The 24,802-nt window shown below is 38.8% G+C and overlaps 1 protein-coding gene across 10 annotated transcripts in view; it reads right to left on the minus strand.

Moving 5' to 3' along the window:
* CAMK2D (calcium/calmodulin dependent protein kinase II delta) overlaps positions 1–24,802 on the minus strand; it is a 381,486-nt gene that overhangs the window by 23,926 nt on the left and 332,758 nt on the right. For all 10 annotated transcript variants that reach the window (XM_073603037.1, XM_073603064.1, XM_073603019.1 and 7 more), the window contains one exon: positions 20,256–20,304. In XM_073603037.1, the coding sequence (XP_073459138.1) occupies positions 20,256–20,304 (49 nt within the window). The remainder of the gene's footprint in view (positions 1–20,255; positions 20,305–24,802) is intronic.

Raw genomic sequence — 24,802 nt, forward strand, 5'->3', positions numbered from 1 at the left:
ATTTTGCCTTGGCTCAGAGCACTTTCCCCAGACAAGCTGTGGCAAGAGGAATGCAGAGAGGCAACAGACTGATACCCACCCTTCCCTTTGCATTCTTCTTGTCTGGGGAACGTGCTCTGAGCTGGGGCAAGCTTTTATGATGTATCAATCTTTTCCTAGCTGTTGTTGGATCAGCCATGGGGGGGAAAGGGAGTGGGGGCAGTTAGGCCCCCATAACAAGACTTAAGAAGCACCTAGCTACATGGGACACTACATACAGTATACGTTGTCCCATGGGCAGCAGAACAACTTTAAAAAATTGTAATGATAGTTCTTTAAAGACTAACACACATTCTGGATACATGCCTTTGTAATACTCAAACCAAACAGATGGCTATTGTTATGGCATTGTTAACCCCAACTAGCCTCATTTCCTTTTTTTTAATATTATTTTTAATGTAGATTATTTATTTTTATTGTATAGTGTTCATACAAATTATTTTGTTTTCGGTCATGTTGTTTGTTACTTTATTTGTAGTCTAATGTAGTCTAATGCCCCATACACACGATCGGACATTCCGACAACAAAAGCCATGGATTTTTTCAGACGGATGTTGGCTCAAACTTGTCTTGCATACACACGGTCACACAAATCTTGTCGGAAATTCTGATCGCCAAGAATGCAGTGATGTACAACACATACAACGAGCCGAGAAAAATGAAGTTCAATAGCCAGTGCGACTCCTTCTGCTTGATTTCGAGCGTGCGTGGAACTTTGTGCGTCGGAATTGTGTACACACGATTGGAATTTACGACAATGGATTTTGTTGTCGGAAAATTTGAGATCCAGATCTCAAATTTTGTGTGACGAATATTCCGATGGAAAATGTCCGATGTAGCCTACACATGGTCGGAATTTCCGACAACAAGCCCCCATCGAACATTTTACGTTGGAAAATCCGACCGTGTTCGCCTCAGCCACCGCACATGTGTTTTGTACTGAATGTGAGCTCAATGCACACTCACAGAATAGTGACCAAACTCTCACGGGCACCTCCTGATCATTGTCTACGATTGGGAGCTGGCAATCTGCCAATCACAGCAGGCACATGATTGGAAAACCTGCCTCCTAATGTTCAGGTCCTCTTACAGGGCCAGGGGTGGTGGTGGCAATGGGTTAAACAGTCTAGATGTTATTCATTAAAGATTTCCCAATGCTTTAGGAGTAAAGCTTTACTAGACACATCGCAGAAATATTTTTTAAATTTTTTAACCACAGCAACACATATTCCAAAACATATCACTGACCAAATTGAAAAAGTGTATTTTCTTATATTTACTTTTTATTATTAAAATATACAGAAAATTAAATAACTCTTGGAAGAGAAAACACAAAAAAGCACAAAAAGCAAACGTTTGCCTCTTTGTGCCCCCCCCCCCCACAGAAAAATGGGTCATTATAGACACAGGAGATGCTGCAATAAGGGGACACAGCTTAGGTGTAGCAATGTGTTGCTTGATCACAAAACAGCATGGCCAATTAAATCCGACCACAATCAAGAGAGCCATCTCCATATTGGCTCTGGTGGCAGAAAGGAGGAGAGGTGAGTGTGACAGATCTAACTAAATATAGAGATTTGAGGGTGGGCCACATTTTCTTAGGGAAGTAAAGAGAAAAGGGTAAGAAAACTTTGTTTAAATGTTTTGTTGCTCTTTACCCTTGTACGGCACAACAGTCCTATGACTGTGGATCTGACTTTGCCCTGCGACTTCATTGTCGATTTCCGGCTGACTTCAATAAATGGTATCCGACTTTGACCCCCACAATACCAGGCTCCTCAAGTCTGGTATGAATTTTAAGCAGGAACCCCTTGCCAACATAAAAAAAAAAAAAAAAACGGCGTGGGGTCCCCCCAAGACCATAGAAGAACCTTTGGTCTGTTATGGATTTAAGGGGAACTCCGACACCAAAATAAAAAAAGAAAACGGCATGTGGTCTCCCCCCAAAAGCCATACCAGACCCTTATTCCAGCACGAAGCCCGGCAGATCAGGAAAGGTGGGGGACAAGCGAGCACCCACCCCCCTCCTGGACCATACCAGGCCACATGCCCTCAACATGGGGGGTGCTTTGGGGTAGGGGGGCTCTGCCCCCCCTGCCCCAAAGCACCTTATTCCCATGCTGATGGGGACAAGGGCCTTTTACCCATAACCCTGAGGGGTAGTTGTGTGAGTCTGTGGGCGGGGGGCTTATCAAAATCTGGAATCCCCTTTTAACAAGGGGGCCCCCAGATCCCAGCCCCCACCCTATGTGAATGAGTATGGGGTACATTGTACCCCTACCCATTCACCCCCACAAAAGTGTAAAAAATAAAAAACAGCACACAGATTTTTGACAAAGTCCGTCTTTTCTCCCTCCAATTTCTTCTCCGGTGACGTCTTCATCCTCTGGTTCTTCTCACTGATGTCTTCTTCCTCTGGTTCTTCTTCCGGTTCTTCTCGCTATGCTGATGTCTTCTTCTGCTGGCAGTTTTTCCTCCGGTTCTTCTCCCGCCCCATCATACCCTGGGTAGTGATGTCACAAGTGGGGTGGGGGTCTGCAGATGACGTCACCAGGTGGCCATGCCCCATAGTTATAGAAGTAATGGCACACTCTGGAGCTAACATTTGCAGTGGTAGCTAGCGTCAGGAAAAGAGCCGGAGAGAGATAAAATTGGACAGAGAAGAGACGATGGAGCTGCTTTAATAAAGGACTTTGTCAGAAACCTGTGTGCTAGCTTTATTTCTTTTTCTCTTTGACACTTTTTTTGGGTGAATGGGTAGGGATGCAATGTACCCCATACTCATTCACATAGAGTGGAGGATAGGATCTGGGAGTAAAAGGGGGCTTCCAGATTTCGATAAGTCCCCCACCCTCAGACTTCCACAATCACCGCCCACCCAGGGCTGTGGGGAAGAGCCCCTTGTCTACATCAGCATGCTGCATGATCAGATAAGAGTCTGATTTTTGGGGGGACCCCATGTCGTCTTTTTTATTTTGGCGTGGGAGTCCCCCTTAGAATCCATACTAGACCAAAGGGTCTGGTATGGTCTTTGGGGGAACCCTACTCCTTATTTTTTACATTTTGGCATGGGTTTCCCCTTCAAGATTCTCACAGCACAAGTCGCATGCCAAAGTCGGATCGGTTAAGATGATGATCCGACTTTGATCCGACTTCAATAATATTCAATGGGCTGAAGTAGGACCAAAGTCGGACCAAAAGTAGTGCAGGAACCTTTTTCAAAGTCAGACCGACTTGTGTCGGACCAGTTAAGACGGCTCTCATACAGAACTATTGATTTATACACGGCATGCGACATGTACTCCCAAAGCCAGAGCGTATGTCGTTCCAGTGTGATCAGACTTCTGCTAAAAGTGTAGTATCAAGGATCATGCATATTAACACAGTGTTAATTTCTTAGTTTAGTTAGGCTTTGAGCTACACTAAAAATAACTTTCTGCGCTTTGTATAAATTTAAAGCAAGTCCGTGTGGTAGACTATTTAAATAGAGCACTAAACCTATCTTCTATAGATGGGAATTGGTAATATAAAGCTACTTAAAATAAGATATGCATGTCATGATGCCACAAATGAAAAAATATTGATTAAAAAAATGTATTACTGTTTTTTATTGCTGTTGTTTAAATTAACGTTTTTCACTCTGATTACATTTCAAAATTATAATAAAGTATAAATCAAACTTTGCTTGCATATTGTACAACAAACAAAATAATAAAAAGATCAGAACATGTTCTTTTTTTACCAGCTCACAAGGAAGCTTATTTACTGTGTGCGTATATATAAAATATAGAATGCAGTTTTTTTAACCACTTCCCGACGGCTGTATGTCATATGACGTCATGTACTTTGATTGGGGATATCTGGATAATGCCTGCAGCTACAGGCATCATCCAGATATCATTTATTTTCACTGGTGATTCTGTGCACCGTAAGAACAATCATAGCGGCAGTTCAGCCGCTTGATCATTCTTACAGGCAGTGGGAGGAGACAACCCCCCTCCCGCTGCCCTCCGATGCTTCTAATGACTCACCTGTGAGATTGGTGAGCTGGAGAATAAATCGGTCGCCGCCGTAAGTTTACCATAGAGATTTCTGGGGACCAGATGGTCCCCAGTCATCTCTGTGACCCTTGGAGGCCCGGGCGCAACAGTACGATGTCGACGGAAGTAAACAAAGCCGAGGACGCGGCTGGAAAGGCTCAGAGAGTTTTTCTTTATTTTTTATCTCAGCTTTTTCCAGCCTGGAGGAGAAATATGGAGTCTCATTGACCCCACATCGCTCCATAAAGAGGACCTGTCACGCACTATTCCTATTACAAGGGATGTTTACATTCCTTGTAATAGGAACAAAAGTGCTTAAAATTTTATTTTTTTTAAAAGAAAGTGTAAAAATTAAAAAATAAAAGTAAAAAAAAAAAAAAATGTAAAGCGCCCCTGTCCCCGCGTACAGAAGTGAACACATACGTAACTTGCGCGAACATATGTTTTTTTTTTTTTATTATCAAATTTGTATTTATTTTCCAATACATACATTGCTTCATACGTTAAATCTACAATATTCGAGTTTATGCAAATAAATACATTTTATCTTAATCAATTAACAATTCTTCCCCCTTTCAAACACAAAAAAAAAAAATTCCCAATAAAATTTAAACATTTCCTTCCCCCTTCCCCTATTTCTCCCCCCCTACACCAATAGTGCTCCCTCCCCCACTTGTCTCATCTCTTCCTCTAGATATAGTGTTTCCATTGTGCTCCACACTTCCCTTCCAAATCCACAAAATTTAAAAGACATTCCGTCCTCAGCACATATGTAAACGGAGTTTAAATCACACATGTGAGGTATCACCGCGTGCGTTACAGCAAAAATAGTTCTAGCCCAAGACCTCCTCTGTAACTCTGAACATGTAACCAGTAAAACATTTTAAAGCATCACCTATGGAGGATTTTAAGTACCGAAGTTTGGCGCCATTCCATGATTGTGTGCAATTTTAAAGTGTGACATGTTAGGCATCTAAAAACGCGTTTGAAACATCGCTGAGCAAATATCTTGTGATGACCGCCATTCCCTAGGGTCTTTGCTAGAAAAACATATATAATGTTTGGGGGTTCTGAGTAACTTTCTAGAAAGAAAATTATGATTTTTACATGTAGGAGCGAAGTGCCAGAATTTGGTCCAGATGGGAAGTAGTTAAATATATATCTATATCTATAGATATATATATACACATACAGTGGGTAAAATAAGTTTTGAACACATCACCATTTTTCTAGGTAAATATATTTGTAAAGGTGCTATTGACCTGAAATGTTTGCCACAGGTCGGTAAACAACCTATACAAAGAAACCAAAACAAATAAGTTCAGAAATTAAGTTATGTATAATAACATGGAACGGCACAGGGGAAAAGGATTGAAGAAATGAGGGTGCAAAAAAGGCAATGAAAGCCAAGACACCAGCTGAAATCTATCAGTAATTAGAAAGTAATCCTGCCCCTTGTCAGTGCCAACTATTATCAGCTGGTTCAGTCTCAACTGATGGCCTATAAAAAGGGGTCTCATTAACAAGGTGTCACACAAGAAACATTTCATGATGGGTAAAAGCAAAGAGCTCTCAAAACTCTTGCATCCTTGTTGTTGCAAAACATACTGATGGCACTGGTTACAGAAGGATTTCTAAACTTCTGCATGTTCCAGTGAGCACTGTTGGGGCTATAATCCAGATGTGGAAAGAACATAATTGCACCATAAAACCGGCCATGACCAGGTGCTCCTCGCAAGATTACTGACAGAGGAGTGAACAGAATCATCAGAAGAGTTGTCCAAGAGCCAAGGATCACTTGGAGAGCTTCAGAAAGACCTGGAATTAGCAGGTACAATTGTTTCAAAGAAAACAATAAGTAATGCACTCAACCGCTATAGCCTGTATGCATGCTCACCAAGCAAAACTCCATTGCTGAAGAAAAAGCATGTTGAAGCTCGTTTAACGTTTACTGCAAAACATTTAGACAAGCCTGTGAAATACTGGGAGAATATAGTCTGGTCACTTGAGACCAAAATGTAACTCTTTGGAGGTCAAATGGCACTTCACCAAAAAACACCATACCAACTGTGAAGTTTGGAGGTGGGAACAGCATGGTATGGGGCTGTTTTTCAGCATACTGTACTGGCAAACTTCATATCGTTGAAGGCAGGATGAAAGAAAAAATGTACCAAGACATTCTTGATAAAAATCTTCTGTCATCTACCAGGATGATGAAGATAAAACAAGGGTGGACATTTCAGCAAAACAACAATCCCAAACACAAAGCCAAGGAAACTCTCAATTAGTTTCAAAAAAAGAAAATAATACTGCTAGAATGGCCCAACCAATCACCTGGCTTGAATCCAATAAAAAGTCTATTAAAAGAACTAAAGATCAGAGTTCATAAAAAGGGGCCCACGGAACCTTCAAGATTTGTAGACTGTTTGTATGGAAGAATGGGCCAAAATCCCACCTGAGCAATGCAGACTAGTTTTTCCATACAGGAGGCGTCTTGAAGCTGTTATTACCAACAAAGGATTTTGTACGAAGTAATAAATAAATTTGAGTTAGCGTGTTCAATACTTTTTTCCTGTGTCATTCCATTTTATTACATATAACTTCATTTCTGAATTTATTTAGTTTTCTTTATTTTGGTTTCTTTGTATGTATGGATTGCATGGGTTGTCACCGACATGTAGTGACAATTTCATGGCAATAGCACCTTTAGAAATATATACAGTACTTAGAAAACTTAGGTGACATGTTCAATACTTATTTTACCCGCTGTATGTGTGTGTTATATATATTTTTTTTTTTTATGCATATTATTTTAAAGTCCAATAGAACCTTCACTAAATTTTGCTTTATGCTTTACACAGCTTGTGACACCACATTTTAAATTACTTTTGCATGACATTCCCAAATTCATCTAATATGCTGAGAATTTTTGTACAAATGTTCATACAAACCTTCGTATGAATATTCACACATATGTTTAGCTTTAGTAAAGTTTCAAAAGAAAAATATTTTAGTATAAATTATTTGCAGCAAAAGATATACTTTCAATGTAATGCGCACATTTCAGCTCTATACATGCGGTCAGCCAATTTTACATTCAGTAATTGTGTAAGCATTTACATTATAGTTAGCTAGACAATTACCACAGGGAAATGCTTTTCCCAGAATAATATAAATTATACTAAAATCAACTGATCATAATGTATAGTTCCTAACATTTTTAAAGGACCAATATTTCAATAATAAGCGTTTCATGGGTTTAGTCACAAATTAGCTTCTTATATCACTTAGGGATTCGACTAGTAATACGTCACCAACATACTTATTGGTTCTTTTGCTACCAACGTTGAAGTCTCACTCTTCCTGCTGTTAAAAGATTTTACAACTCCTTCTGTTGCAATCTCTATACTATGAAATAGATGAAAAATCCACCGTGGAGTAGGGGTGCCTTGTGGCAGCCATGGAAGGTGTGCAGACCTGGGAACTTAATGTGCACATTTGCCCAGACTATTTACACTAAAGCTTTTAAGCTCCCTTCATACAGGCAGCCAGATGGCATTAAAAACAGGCAGATGATCTGTATTTTTACTGCCCCCAACTGACCACTTACAAGCAGACACGGTGCCCCCGGGTAGAGTACAAAGTGCTATGGCTGCAAGGTTTTTCATTACAGTGTGGCAATTTAAATGTAACATTCAGAGTTTAAAAAGTAGCACCACCTGTCAAGTCATGTAAGTGAATAGGACTGCGCCGAAATTGTGAGCCATGCACTTGCCTTGCAATTGTGCCATGATCTTTGCCTTTTGGCAGTACAAAAACAAAATATGCCAAAAAACAAACACAAACAAAGCAGGCATCAGAAGGCAGCAGAATTGGCTCCTGAATGCCTGCAAACCGTCATTCATTGTCCTCTGTAAAGTGATTGACCGAGTGTATAGTTTTAAAGTGTTTGTTACCCTAAAAATAAAATAAAAAAATGGATCCTGTCCCTTTAAAGCATGTTATACAGCACAGTGCTTGTGCTGTGCCATTTGGCCCCCATATAACCTAAAATATCTGGCTGATCCTGCCTGGTTCTGCCCTCCCCTCTGTAAACTGACCTGGCTACTGGGCCCTGACAGCTATCTGCAGCTCTCCTCAGTCCTTCTCCCCAACCCCCCCGCCTGTCTGCTCGTGACAGTGCCTGCCCCTTCCCTCCCCTTCTGCTGCTAAAAAAACTATATTATGATGATACAATCCCCTCTGTTAAATAAGCACATGTGCACCACTACATGTGTTTCATAAAAAAAATGCCTATTTCTACCTGATTTCATAGCGCCTCTTGGCGCTCACGTGACTGCTCTCCTCTCCTAGGCTGACAAGAACTCCCACTGATGTCAGCTGGGAGAAGGGGAGGATAGCGGCGAGCAGTCATGTGAGTGCCAAGGGGCGCTCTAAAATCAGGTAGAAATCGGTATTTTTTTTAATAAAACACATGCAGTGGGGCACATGTTCTTATTTAACAGAGGGGATTGTATCATCAAAATATAGTGGCTTTACAACCAGTTTAAGACAGCCCATTTGTTTGAATGTATGAATGTTTGAAATTGAACCTGCACAATTTTTGGCAATGCAGCACACTTAAAAACATGGTAATGTGCTACTTCTGTATGTGTTGCGGTATGCTGCACTGCATGTTTGTTAGGGTGTCATTAAAAATTAATAGCACCACAATGCATTAATGAGTGTATGTTGCATTTCCATGTGTTGTTGTAATGAGTGGATTATCACAATGCATAGGTGTGAACAAAACCTTTAGTGCCTTTACTAACCTTTCACTTTTGGTTAAGAATATGCTCTCCCTTTAACGTTTTTGAGTAGAATGAAGATTTAAATGGGAACTATACCCAAGGAAGGAGATGTACACAATGTTTAGGCCTAAGGCTTGCGACTTTTAAAGCTCTATAAAAACCACATTCATGATAAGCTCTATCAACTCAATTCCAGGAGTATATCAGAAGATTTCCTCATTAAAGTCAGTAGCATGGTATTTTTGCAAAACTCTGCTCATTTCTTAAAGCCTAACTCCATAATTTAGAGTACTTTAAATAGTTTGTTTGGACCAAGCTGGTCCAAATGGACTATGTCCTACATGAACACATGCAACGGCTGTATGTAGCATCAGCTACATATGCTGTAAAGCACTGTGTCCCAGCAATTGAATGTAGGCTATCTGTCTCACTCCTGGAACAAGCAGAGTCTGGCTAAGCACTGCTCAGACATTTACAGGAAGCTTTGTATTTTATGAATGAATACAAAGCTTACTCTAACTGGCTAAAGTGGAGATTGTGACACATACAAAGCTTACTCTAACTGGCTGAAGTGGAGATTGTGACACACACCTCTCCACCTCAGCCTTGTGTTCATTTAGACAATATAAAACTTCCTGTGAATGACTGAGCAGCACTCAACCTAATTCAATTCTGTTCCAGGAGTGGAACAGGAAGTCCCAGTTCTGCTGCCGGAAGACAGTACGGGTAATTAGCTGAGCTTGATCCAGGTCCGTTTGCTAAAACGTGGAATGAGGCTTTATTTATCACATTTAGAGGTTGACATTGTACACTTATTTTAATCTCTACCTAGACAACAACTTGTAAAGCACTTTAGTCTTTTGCATCGTTCAAAGTGCAGCTTACATTCCTGTCTCCTTAACTTACACTGCACAGATGAAAGGTTGCCCTGAAAAGGCTCAGATTCATTCGAGTGACTCTTTGAGTTTGTGTTTTCTGTGCACTTTGCCGCTGAATTGATGGAAAGAAACACAACATATGAACAAATGAAAATGAAGATGTACAGAGAAACCAGAATCTTCAGCAGGTACTGGCAGCAGGTGCGGCCACTTGGGCATTCTAAGGATGGCGACCAGCAAGATGATGAAGAGGAAGGAACAGTAGACAAAGAAGAGGAGGAGCAGCAGCGGGAAGACTGATTAGCTGAAAAGAAGCTCTTCCTGCTACCCTCCACTGTGTAGTCTGTACTTTAGGCATGCAAGAATTAAAAGGAAAAAGAACAAATGATATGAAAGACAAAACAAAGGTATGAAACAAGAACATGACAAGCAGAATTAAAATGCATAGACAGAAAGATTAACAAAGTAACAAACCTTCTGTTCAGATGTCAGTGCTAATCCCATGCTATATTATTGAAAGTTAAACCAAAGTAATCTTTCCTGCAGTCAGCATGAACAGTTGCTGTTTATACACATTGCTATTACAGCTGTCAAAAAATGGACCGTCTGCGTTTGATATAGTGTTAAAAACTATTCAGAACAAAGTAACATTGTTACTTTTGTATGTACATAGTCTCATTCATTTAAAATTCAAATAGGTCAGCTTGGATCTGCATATGACAGTTAGTGCTGAGTTCACACCAGCGCAATTCCAGTGCTGGTACCTGCATCGCGTAGAACTCGCAGGCATTTCACACTGCCCTATGCGAACCGCTGGGAGTGTCAATAGAAAGTTAATGACACCCCCAGATCGGTCCGCATATCGCAGTGCGAACTGTGAATTCGGACAGGAATCAGATTGCATGAGTGTAAACAACAAAATGCGATCTGATTCTGGTGCGGAAAAAAAGGGTCATGCATGATTTTGGTTTGAATGCGATGTGAATTCAGCCATACAATTTGTATGGCTGAATTCGCATCACACAGACATCCCATGTGATCTGCACAGCAGTTAAGGCAACCTAACAAATAAAAAATAAAATATTTTAAAAATAAAATCATCTCTATTTAGGTCCTTATTAACACTTTATCCTAATCAGCCATAATTAACTCTTTCCTTTTACTATTCTTTTCTTGCTTTTTTTTTTTGTTTATTCTTACATTCACATTTTATTTTTGCAGCTTCAGCTCTGAGTGATCTTTCACTTTTACATGTTCAATTATAAAAGGGAAAGCTCACACAGTGCTGCAAAGCTGTGTGGTCAGCTTGTATGTGTAAAATCAAGTTGCTAATAGATACACAGAGCCACAGTGCTAAGTGATTTATCACTGTTATGAATAAATGATCAGCACTGCTTGTTCATTCATAACAGTAAAAAGATCATTCAGAGCTGCAGCCATTTATACGTATATGCCATTACTTTAACTTCATACAGGGAATTGGCAGATGCATAGAACCACAGCTTCAGTGCTGATTGTTTATTCATGATAGTGACAGATCATTCAGCCTAGAGAGTAGGAGGAGTTCTGTACTGGCTGTACCTCCCCCCACAGGAATGCACATAGTTTAGGCTTCAAAAGAGGTGGGAGCTACAGCCAGCATACAGAAGTGCATTTCAAAGCGGTTGTATACCCACAAAAAAAAATACAAAAAAAACAAAAAAAAACTGTAAGGCAAAGACATAATGAGCTAGTATGCACCGCATACTAGCTCATTATGAAGTACTTACCTTAGAACAAAGAGTCAGCATTGCATCCCGGTCACTGCCGAGAGAGCTGACCTTTTCTCCTCAGCATTTTTTCCGGGTTAGTGGCTGGCACTGTGAGTGGCCGGAGCCGCGATGACATCACTTGCACGCAGGAGTCTAATTTCCGGCAAGGAGCTCTGTTTTTCCAGGAGCATCCACTGGACCTTCAGAGGTCACGTCAACGGCTGACGTCAGCGGCTGCATGCAAGGTGAATATCTCCTAAACTGTACAGGTTTAGGAGATATTAATTTTACCTACAGGTAAGCCTTGTAGGTAAAAATGTGCTAAAGGGGTATACAACCGCTTTAAGGACAAATACTGCCACAAATCAAAATAGGACCAAGTGCACTTGGTCCCCTGGGTAGTTAAATAAAATCTAAAGCATTTTTAGGATAGCTCTACTTTAAGGGGATATCAGAAATCTATTAAACCCCTAATGTCACTCATGTATCCTGCTTCATGCCCAGGTTGCAGGGGCACCTTACTGTATATGCTGAAGTTCTCTGGCAGCTGTACAGTCACTAAGGATCCATGCACACTAGCATTTTAGCATTTTTTTCTGCTCCTAGAAGCTAAATAGTGTTACCCTATGTATCCATGAACACTGCTTTTGGCTATTTAGCGTTTTTTGAGCTTCGGCATCACTAAGAAAAAAAATATGATTTTGTAGAATTTTCTGGAGCTCCAAAACGCTGCTAAATTCTACTAATAGCGTTTTTTGAGCTTTTTTTCCTTGTTTTTTATAAAGAACAGCAAAATGCTAATAAAAGGCTAACGCTCCTAAATGCTTCAAAAAAGCTACTACAAAAAGCTATTACCAGCATTTTCTAGCTTAAAAAAAGAACAAACAAAAAAATGCTAGTGTGCATGGAGCCCTAACCACTTCCATACCGGGCCATAGTAAAATGACACCGGCAGGAACACTCTCCCATCCTGGGCGGGCGTCATATGACGTAATATTAGACAGAAAAATGTTAAAAGTCCATATAAATTAACTTGTCCTGAGTTCAGGCTAAGTGGCAGAATTGAGATGCCAGGAAATAGAGGTTCAAAAAAAAATGTTCACCTAAAACAGACAGAATATCCTAAATTAACTGAAACTGAAGTAGTATGAAAAATGGAATGTGTAATTAGTTTTTCAGTGCTGTTGGAAATATTTTGTTTTCTTGCCTGAATGGTGCCAGCAGTGTGCGACCAGGGTTTAAAAATCATAATTGTAACGCAGATTTCATGTGAGGTAGATGGCATATAGGCAAAGTTGAGAAGTGATCCATCTACCAAAGGATTTTTACTTTGCTTCACAGTTACATATCTGCATCCTTGTAAATAACTAGTATAAATGTTTGTGTGAAGCAGAAGTCAGATATGCCCACTTTTTGCTGAAGGGGATAATAATAGTTCTAAGAGCAGCGTACTAGTTCTGTGTAAACAGCATCTGTTTTAGCACTTCCTATATATTTTTCTAGAAACACTTATTGGGATGTTTTTTATTTAACAAAATTGTCATGAGAAAAATATGTAGGCTTTTCTTGGGCTGGAGGCAGGGGGTCTCCTTATTAACTGGAGATTTATGCAGAACAAGCTTTTGGAGGCAATGACCCATTCATTGGGACCAGATGTTATTGGATGGTTTGGCTACTAGTGGTGAGTTTCTGCACTTTGTATCAAATATCTTCATTTGGTGTGCCACTCTTTCCCATCATATCAGAAATATATGGATTTTAAAAATTCTATTTGCTTGGCTGCCTCAGGCCTCAATACTTAGGCCCCTTCCACACATGTGGATTGTTTGTTTCATCAGTTCAGTCAAGTTTTTTCAAAGAAAAAACAGATGAAGTTTACATCAGTTTGTCATCAGTTTGAACTGTTCCAAAAAACGGATGTTTGCAGAAGCGGATGTAAATGGATGATCACTAATTTACATCTGTTTTTTCCATAGAGATGCATTGGTGTCCGTTTTTCAACCATCAACGGATGGGTGGATGAAAAACGGCCAAAACGGTCCACATGTGTGAAAGGTGCCTTATCGTCACTGACTTAGAACAAATATGCATCACGTAAATTAGGACCAGTTGGTACAAGAGGAAAGCTTACGTATTTCTTGCACAATAGGTTACCATTACAGTATATGTAAACCCTACACTGAACTTCTTATTTGCTCTCTCTGGTCTGGTAAATATACCAATGAGCATTTTGATATATCTGTTTGATAACCACAATAAAATACTTGTTGATCCTGCCATAAATGCTCTCTGCCCCTGTTTACTGTTGCTTATAGGAAAGGTTCCCAGCTCACTTTGTGAACTACAGACCACTCCCTACCCCCTTCATGTTATGGAGAAGAGGAGAGGAGGCAAGGAGAAGTTCTGTAGTCCTAACACAATTCCTGTACTAGGGTGACAACACTGCATTATTCACAGACAGTTAATGAGTGTTGGCACCCTATGGCAAGACATGTTATTTGCAAGAATACCAAGTGAAAACCAAAATGAAACCCTTAAAATAAAACAAATGAAGCCACTGCATCTATGTCTGGTAAACAAATATATTTTCTTCTAGAGTATAGATGCACGTTAAAAACAATGTACAATGTGTTTTTTCATTAACTTCTTTACATGATATATTTAGAATCTAAAATGTATTTACGATATGTAAATATAAAAAATTGTGCATATAAATATTTAATAATTTCCTCTTTGTAACTAGCAAGTGTGGAAGGTGAGCTCAAGTCATTCCCATCCGAAGGACAAGGCAAATAGCCCCCTGTACTAAGATTTCACTTCACACAACAATGTGGCATTTTTGCACTGCAGTGCAGAGTAATAACACTGAAGTAAATTTATAAAAATGAACTGCAATGTGTGTTGGAGCAACCTGCACGGAAGCGCAAATTAAAATGCACACCAGCACTGCGTGTGCTAATGAGTGCTTTGCTATGAGTGAGCCCTTTCTGATGGATTTACAGTAGGTTACACATAGCTGACCTGGTTCTTCAGTCTGTCAGAATTGTCAACAAGTTCAGAGCTAGTGCTACACTTTCTTACAAGTATGACCTTCATACACTGCAAAAAGGAATCACCTAGTATTAAATGCTTACTCGTACAATAAGAATTGTGTCCAAGTTATAAAAACAACCAATTTAAAAGGTTACATAAGTAATTTAATAAAAATTGACCAAAATTCCTCTATTCTTTTAAAAAAAAGTTTTTGTTTTAAGGACTTTTATAAAAATTGTAAAAACTAGGCAATGGAATGAGTTTTTCAAATATGCTGTAGGATGCAGAATTTGGTAGATTCATCTTAGATTTAGTTTTTAAAAATTGCATTTTGTTAAATGAAATTACTATATATTAGATTGATATTCAGCTCCAAGGTAAAACTATACAATTACCCCAGCAGCTGGAACTACTCAGCCCACCCCGGGTGGTTATGCTAACAGTAAGAATAGGTAAACCAGCGCTTCAATATTAAATCAATAATACAGTCCCATATCATCAGTCCTAGTCTTCCTTTACAAAGTTCTCTAAAATTCTCACTGAACCTTGTTACCTTTAATGCATGCAAGGAAAAAATAAAGCTTTTTATCACAATCCAGGTGTCCATGTTTTCTTTCTTCCCCTCCAGAAGTTACATAAAAAAAAAAAAAATTAAGAAAACAAAAACATATAATGGAACACCGAAAATGGAGAAAAACAAAATATACTACATTATATGGTTTTGTTTCTCTCCTTTTTTTGATAGTATAAAAGAAGAAAACACAGACACCTGGATTGCAATAAAAAGCTTTATTTGGCCCTCACATGAATTAAGGGTCACACGAATTGGTGAGAAATTAAAAGAACTATGTAAAAGAAGAACAGGATTGATGATATGGGACTGTATGATTGAGTTAATATTGCGCTTGTTTACCTCTACTTTCTTATGAACTTGTTTAACTTCAGTTCACATTACAATTATTAAAATTGCTTTTAAAGTAATTACTGCCTTGCTTTGGTAGGTATAAGGAGATCTTGGAATCTATGGAAGAGTAAGCACAAGTAAAGAACATAATGCACCTACATTTTTTAAATAGTGGAAGTATTAAGTACTTTAAATTAGATGGCTTTGTTAGATTTTCATATTAAAAGAGGCAGTGGGTATAATTGCTACAGAGTAGCAGATAATAAACCCACAGTCTTACTGCACATATTGAAACTTAATGGAAATTAATTAAAAGAAAAAAAAGTTGAGATGGGGTGACAGACTATAGATGCAAGGTACAAATAACACATGCCTTTGCGTTCTTGTTTTTCTACTTTAAGGACACCTGTACTGTAAAACATGTAAGCCTTTTTAATATATATAAGGGGAAAGCAGCTATGCAAATATAATCTCTTACCTCTCTACCTTGTCTTTTTCTGTGTTTTATGAACTGTCAGCACAGAACCAAGCCTGAGTAACCACTGATTTGATTACATTTAATCTGTCTGCATTTACAGTGTAGATAGCAATATGTGTGCAGACCAAAACTGAAGATAAAGGAAGGCATCACATTTTGCTGGTTGCGCACTCTACTTTTCACAACTGGTCTTCCAGAAATCAGATGGAATTGGGGGTGATTAGCTAAGCATTTATTGTCTTCTTCTAGCAATTTGGAACATTTTTCTCCAGTAATTGCTTAAGTGTACTGTGGTAAAGAAAATATCATATACAGTGCATTTGGAAAGTATTCGCTTCACTTTTTCCACATTTTGTCATGCTGCAGCCTTATTCCAAAATTGATTAAATTCATTATTTTCCTCAAAATTCTACAAACAATACCCCCTTATGACAATGTGAAAGAAGTTTGTTTGAAATCTTTGCAAATTTATTAAAAATAAAAAATCACATGTATATACGTATTTACAGCCTTTGCCATGACACTCAAATTTGAGCTCAGGTGCATCCTGTTTCCACTGATTATTCATGAGATGTTTATACAACTTGATTGGAGTCCACATGTGGTAAATTCAGTTGATTGGACATGATTTGGAAAGACACACACCTGTCTATATAAGTTCCCACAGTTAAGAGTGCATGTCAGAGTACAAACCAAGCCATAAAGTCCAAGGAATTGTCTGCAGACCTCCGAAAAAGGATTGTATTGAGACACAGATCTAGGGAAGGGTACATAAAAATCTCTGCAGCATTGAAGGTCCCAATGAGCACATCTGTAAATGGAAGAAGTTTGGAACGACCAGGACTTTTCCTAGAGTGGGCCCCCTGGCCCAATTGAGCAAGCAGGAGAGAACGGTCTTAGTCATGGAGGTGACCAAGAAACTGAAGGTCAATCTGACAGAGCTCCAGCGTCTCTCTGTGGAGCGGAGAATCTTCCAGAAGAACAACCATCTCTGCAGCACTCCACCAATCATGCCTGTATGGTAGAGAGTGCCAGACAGAAGCCACTCCTCAGTAAAAGGCACATGACAGCCCATCTGGAGTTTGCCAAAAGGCACCTGAAGGACTCTCAGACCATGAGAAATAAAATTCTCTGGTCTGATGAAACAAATATTGAACACTTTGGCCTGAATGTCAAGCGCCATGTCTAGAGGATACCAGGCACCACTCATCACCAGACCAATACCATCTCTACAGTGAAGCATGGTGGTGACAGCATCATGCTGTGGGAATGTATTTCAGAGGCAGGAACTGGGAGACTAGTCAGGATCAAGGGAAAGATGAATGCAGAAATGTACAGAGACATCCTTAATGAAAACCTGCTCCAGAGTGCTTTGGACCTCAGACTGGGCGAAGGTTCATCTTCCAACAGGACAACGACCCTAAGCCAAGATAACAAAGCAGTGGCTATGGGACAACTCTGTGAATGTCCTTGAGTGGCCCAGCCAGAGCCCAGACTTGAACCCGATTGAACATCTCTGGAGAGATCTGAAAATGGCTGTGCACCGATGCTCCCCATCCAACCTGTTAGAAATTGAGAAGTCCTGCAAAGAAGAATGGGAGAAACTGCCCAAAATAAGTGTGCCAAGCTTGTAGCATCATACTCAAAAAGACTTGTTATACATACTCAAAAAATTTGTTAAAAATAAAAAACTGAAAAAATCACATGTACATAAGTATTCATACCCTTTGCTCACTACTTTGTTGAAGCACCTTTGGCACTAATTACATTCTCAACAAATTTGCAAAGATTTCAAAAAAACTTCTTTTACTTTGTCATTATAGGATACTGGTAATAAATTTTGAAATAAGGCTGTAACATAACAAAATGTGGAAAAAGTGAAGCACTGTGAATACTTTCCGGATGCACTGTATGACGTTTGGTATTCATGACACAGAAACAATCAAGCAGATGCTAATGTTGTTTTCTCTTCAGGTCTGCAAAAAAAAATGCCCTCTAGACGGTATGGCACAAAGTGCAAACAGGACTAGAAAAATAATGTGTAACTTGGGACCTGCATATTTCCAGATAGAAGCAGAGACCAATACATTCTGGCTACAGAATCACTGTCTGCCATGAGTTTTCCAACTGATCCACACCAAACTTCTTTAATCTTTTTTTGTTTTCCATAAGTGACAGTTGATAAAATAAAACTACAAACTTTTTTTATTGTTATATGTGTAAGCATTCTAAACAGCTGTAGAAAAGAAATGATCAGACTTCAGAGGCTTGCACATGGACTGCAATAGATTACATTTCTTATATACTTTGTTACATAGTAGGCGAGGTTGAAAAAAGACAAGTCCAACCTACCGTATGTGTGTAATTTTATGTCAGTATTACATTGTATATCCCTGTATGTTGTGGTCGTTCAGGTGCTTATCTAATATTTTTTTGAAATTATCAATGCCGCCCCCCCCCCCCCCGCTGAAACCACAGCCTGCAAAAGGGAATTCCACATCCTAACCGCTCTTACAGTAAAGAACCCCCTTTGCATTTCAAGGTTAAACCGCTTTTCTTCTAATTTTAGACTCTGTGATTTGTCATTCCTGACAAACCCACAAAACAATTTTCACCGAATATTAATGTATGCATGAACTATTGCTTTGCATTTTGAAATATCTATATAACAAATAACTATCTGCCTTTTTGTTTAATTTGCCTCCAATTAAACTGAATGATGAGTAAACAGTTACCTTTAATTCTGATATGTTTTTCTATATGATAAATTACTGTATTTATTGGCGTATAACACTCACTTTTTCACCATGAAAATCGGGTGCAAATAGAGTGTGCGCGTTATACACCAATACTTCAATTTCAGCTGCCTCGGAGGCAACGGGGGGGTGGGGGGCGGGACGAGTGCCGTGACAAGTGCCGTCAGATTACATACAGTGAGAATCTCCTGTTTACTTGGTGGCCTCTGTAATAGGAAGTCAATAGATGTCAATGGCGACAAGGCTGCTGCATTGAAGGCAATGGCAAGGCAGCTGCATTGATGGCAATGGTGAGGCTTCATTGATGTGGACTAATAAGGCTGCATTGATGGCACTTGTGAGGCTGCAGGTGGGCATTGATCAGGATGCATTGATGGCAATGGTGAGGCTGCAGATGGGCACTGACCCTTATTTTGCTTCAAAGTTCCTTATTTAAAATTTAAGTTTTTTTCCTGAAACTTCCCTCTTCAAATGAATGTGCGTGTTATATGCCGATAAATACGGTATTTGCATGAAATGGTATGATTTTGACTTTCTGGACACATCATCAAAAAATGAAATAATAAATAGAAATATAAAACTTTTCTACAGAAAAGCAAAGCTTATTTGGAATAGCTGGAAAATGGCACAGGCATCAGAACAGAAGTTTATAAAATTACCAATGCCATTTTGTGAACATGTACTTTGTGCTTGATAAAACATAATACTGAAATTAACAATATAATGTTAGTTTGCTGATCCAACGTAGTCCAATTGTAAGAAATAAAGCTAGAACTGTGTTAATATAAAAAGCTAGCAGTTAGTATTAAAAGCAAGGCTACAACTCTCATGTATAAGGCATTAAACACAAGCAGGCTTGCAAGTTATAACAACTTCAGTGCATAAACATCATAAAATCCACAACAAGCCTTCAGACATTTTGCCAATTTACAGAAATTAGCAGCTGAGTAAATTAGTAAGTGAAATAGAACTCTCATAATCACTGACATACTGATTAATGCAGATATGCTTCTTAGTCCTTAATAAATGCATTGTTAAGGAAGTAAGGAAAGTTTTGAAAATGCTTTTCCTTCTACAAAATTAAAGTGACACCAAACTGTGGTAAAAAAAAATCTATTTATTTATAACTCTAGATGTACCATCTATTGCTCTTAGCTTCCTCCGAATCTCCAAACACATTTTTTCATTTTTGCTGCTGTGATCTGACTTCTTGGTAAAGGGTGGCTACATTCCTCCTCCTTGGTCCCACTGTATGTAGGAACATAGCCACCCACTATTGCTTGCTGCCTAGATGGACTATGGCATGTGTAGTGTGCATGGGACAGTGCACATAATTGAAAAAGAGAGGTTTGGGAGCTTAAAGAGGACATTACAAGGAGGCAGAAAGACACAGTAAGAAACAATTTTATAAAAATTGATTACAGGACTATTAAGTGGTGGATATGTGTGAATTATTTTTGGAAAACAACAATATTGTTTAGCGTTACACCCATCATGACCTCTGCAATGCATTTCAGACTTCTGGTTACCTTTTCTGTACTACGGCCTGTGTAAAGTAGATGTTATACCTTCTATTTATGGCTTACCTTTTACATCTTCATCTTCAATGGTGGTATTTGAACTCTCTGTTGACTCCTGCAGAAAAGTAAACAAGCAATGAGGACAAGAGAACTCAGTGAAGTGGAAACAGTCTTACTGCTAAATCTAAAGCTACAGAAATCATACAGTGACATAGAGATTTTAGGAACTGCCAAAATATTCTGACTACACTGGGAAGCTAATAGGCAACCTCTATCAGATTCCTAGTTTTACATTACATTTCTAGATTACAGAGCTAAAGATGGCAAAGCCAAATGACGAACATTCCCTGATCAAACTGGTTATGGTCAAATCAAAACACAACTGTACAGTATGTGATTGTGTATAGGTGCAATGAGTCCTCAGAAAACCATAAGGATAAATGATCTTAGGGACAGAAGTTATCAGGGAGTTTGGGTTTTCTCAGCCTTCTGTTGTTTTCAACAAAATAATCTGGTGCCAGATAAGTTCGTATTCTCTCCCCAACCCTTTTTACACTCATACCTATACTTAATACACATTTTCAGGCAATCCAAGTATGGACAATTACAAAAAGAATGGCAAAAAATAATTCTGGTGATAATATCTTGCCTGCATTGATTGCTACCTGTCATTTAAGGCATCCTAGCAACAATTAGTTCGCTGAGTAAAGCAACATTCAAACAAACTAAAACAGACAATTCAGACTTAAAAAATTAGCTCAAACAACATTTACACTGCAAAATGAATGAAAGTACACTTGGCAATGTAGCCCAATAACACAAACACAATTTTTAGATTTAACACAATTGACAAAAGACAACAAAACCATAAAACATTCATGTAAGTGAATTTGTTTCAACCATAGGTAAATGATTGAATTTCAGATAACAAAGATGGCATATTCATTAGAAAATAAGAGATGCAACTTTAGTTGATTTTTTTGTTCTTTGCCCTTTTTTTATGAACTTTTGCTACAGGGAAGATGTACAGTCCAAAGTGCTTAAAGCAGCTGGTCAAGAATCATGTTTGTGTTGAAGAAATTTGTTATTTCAAACCTATAGACAATAATGCAATGAACCACAAATAAAAATTGACTTTCCCTGGGGTTATTAGCACAAGGCCTAGCCTAGCTGATACATATATTAACCACTGAAATAATGTATAAGGGTATATGCTTTTTATAGAGGATTTTACAGCCAGACAAGCTTACTAGGTTTGTCTATTTGTATGTCATTTATGTACTGTAGAAGTCTAATGTTATTAGACACAGTTTTCTAAACTTTGGGCGCTCCCTATTTTAGAACTTTTATTTCTACAACCCACTGACAATTCAGACACAAGATTTGAAATATTTGAAATCAAATTAGTGTTGCTATGAAGCAACTGCATCTTGCGTTTACCTAGCTAGGTTCCCTCTACACTACACGATTACTGGAAACCTGCAATACAACTTCAAGCTCTAGCAAGACTCCAATTTTGCTTCAAGTACCTATACCATGACCCCCCCCCCCCCCCACTCATTGACAGAATTGATTTTCTGGTTTGTGCCAAATTAGTTGCTTATTGCAATACTATCAGTGTCAAGTGTCATGTCCTTACAGTATCCTAAATTGCCTTTGTTAGCACACTTCTCCTCACTATCCTATTAGACAGCAAGCAACAGTAAACAAGAAAACTATATTAGATTCCCACTGCAGTGTACTGTATATGAATTTGTTTGTGCTGGAACCAAAAAAAAAAAACTCCTCTCCAACACTTCCACCATACATGAATAGTGTTTCCAGTATTCAATTTCTATAAAAAAGTATTTCCTTCCTTCAGAAGGTTTTATGGTTTATTGTTAGAACATTGAGTAACAGTGTATTTGTCTTATAACCCTAATCAACATAAATATACTCTTTAACGTATAAGTGAAAAAAAAAAACAGATCTCTGCAAAGTTACTTCAATTACATTACAATGAGAAATCAAAAACGCACTGTATAGGCATGCACCGTACTTGAAATCAGTAGTTAGTAGGTGCAATTTTGGCAGCCATTACAGTCCTAAGTCTGTATGGACGGGTCTCTAAAATCTTCTACGCAGATTGTGAGCGAACAGCCAATCCAGCCACAAATTTTCTGTCGGGTTGAGATCTGGACTTGGCCATTACATCACATTAAGTTATGTCTAAGCCAATCTTGTGTAATTTTGTCTTTATGCTTAGGGTCATTGCCTTGTTGAAAGACAAATCTTTTCAATATGTTCAGGTTTCTTACAGATTTCCTTAGGTTTTCTTCCAGGTTTTCCCTGTAATTTGCTGTACTAATTTTTCCTTAACCAACCTTCCATGGCCTGCTGCAGAGCAGTTCTGTAACATACTACTGCCACCACCACGCTTCATGTTGAGGATGGTGCATTTTTATTTTTAGCATGCAGTGATCTCTTATGGAGCTCCTTGACCACTCACATTTGGTGAGCGGCTTTTTCTTAGCAGCTTTAAAGTTGTTTCATACTCTCTCCATTTCTTTATAACTGCACCCAAAGGCTATTTAGTGACTTGCTCAGAGTGTTATGCCACAACACTTAAGCCTCGTACACACGGTATGATTGTTTGACAACCAAGCGTCTGATTTTTGTCAAAAGGGCGTGTGCCAGGATCTTGTCTTGCATACTAACGTTACACAAATTGTCGTGCCACAAACACGAACGTAGTGACATACTACTCGGAATTTCAGCTCTTGAGCGCCACCCTTTGGGCCCCTTCTGCTAATTTCGTGTTTGGTGAGCATTGATTCCGAGCATGCGTGTTTGTACATTCGACTTTTGTGTGATGGAATTGTGTACTGACCATCCGAAAATCTGACGTGCAGCTGTCGTTTGACAAAAATCTTCTAGCCTGTCATCAAACATTTGTTTGCTGATAATTGGAAAACAATTGTTGAAAGGAGCGTACTAACGGTAAGAACTTCGGACAACAGCCTGTCAAACGACAATCCCCTTCTGATTTTCGTACCATGTGTACGAGGCTTAAGGCTGGCCATACATTATACAATGTTTTGTACAATTTTCCTTAAGATTTACCAAAACTTTATAATATGAGGTCAAAGCTAAACACTTTCAATTTGTATGCAATCAGGCAGGGCCTTGTTCTACATAGTTAAACGTACATCTAAAGTAAATTGAGCAAGAAAATTGTTTGGTGAGTTAAGGGCCAGCTTAACTCATCAAAAGTTTGACCTCCCAGATACACATGTATATAAACTACAATTAATTGAAACCCCTTGACTACATACAGGTGGTCTCAATTCCCCTAATTATGTGACTTTGGATAAGAATTGCCTGGACCAGTGATGATTTAGGTATGTCATATTAAAGGAGATACAACCAATTATATTTTTTCATTGTGAATAATTAAAAAAATCAATTTTTACTTTTAAATCAGAGTAAATTTCAGACTCAAAGTTCAAAATATTTCAAAAACAAAGATAAGTTTACTGTGATTTAATGTTCTATGATAATAAAATAAGAAACCATCCAACTGTGTTAATACAATCTATGTATAGGACTGTAACACCTAATGGTTTACCGGTTACCTGTTGAAGAGAAAAGGGTGGGCGTGGCAAAGGTGGTTTTGGCTCAGGCATCAAAACAGCAGACTGTGGTCTAATATCAGCAGAATCTGTTTTCAGATTCAAATCAGAGGCTGATTTCAGCCTCTGTCCCTAACATTCCCTGCACAGCAGCACTTAAGACTGGGAGAGGAGGGCACTAGGAGACAATCAGACTTTGCTGGACACATATGTGCTAAAAGGAAACATGTTGACAGAAGAAGAAAGCAGAGCAGAGCAAGCAGATCTGATGACTTATCAGTGTGTTGCTGCCTGTTCATTGTTAGGTCGGTAGGCTCGGTTTAGGAAAAGACACCACTGTATTTCTTAACCCTTAAGGCCTCTTTCACACTGGCACTGTTAAGCTGGTGTTTATGTGCATTTTGAGGACATATCTAAATGCATAAAAATGCACGTAATTATTTTTTAATGGTGCCATTCACCCAAAGCGTTTATGTATTAGTTTAGCTATGTTTAGAGAAAATATAATTCTGAGTGTCCAGTATCCGATTAAAGATTCTTAAGACACCAAAACGTACGTAAATGCAGCTAAATGTGCCTGCTTTAAATGCAGCAAAAAGTAATTTGGGAAGCAAAAATGTTGTTTAGGCCTCATTTTCATGGACAAACAGGTACGGACAGCAGCAAGAGACAATAAGGTTTATTTACTAAAGCTGGAGAGTGCAAAATCAGGCTCACTTCTGCATAGAAACCAATCAGCTTCCAGGTTTTATTACCAAAGCTTAATTGAACAAGCTGAAATTAGAAGCTGATTGGCTACCATGCACAGCTGCACCAGATTCTGAGTGCACCAGTTTTAGCTTTTCTAAATGCAGGAGTGCCGATGTGAATGAGGCTTAACAGAGAATGCGATGTCCCCCTCTTTGGTTTGCTCAGTGGCAGAGGTTTATGCATAACAAAAGTGACCAAATAGCATTTCAAATTCAGTGACTGATCAGACAGTTCACATACAGTTAGGTCCAT

This window comes from Aquarana catesbeiana, linkage group LG01, assembly GCF_042186555.1.
Source record: "Aquarana catesbeiana isolate 2022-GZ linkage group LG01, ASM4218655v1, whole genome shotgun sequence".
In the NCBI taxonomy this organism is placed as follows: Eukaryota; Metazoa; Chordata; class Amphibia; order Anura; family Ranidae; genus Aquarana; species Aquarana catesbeiana.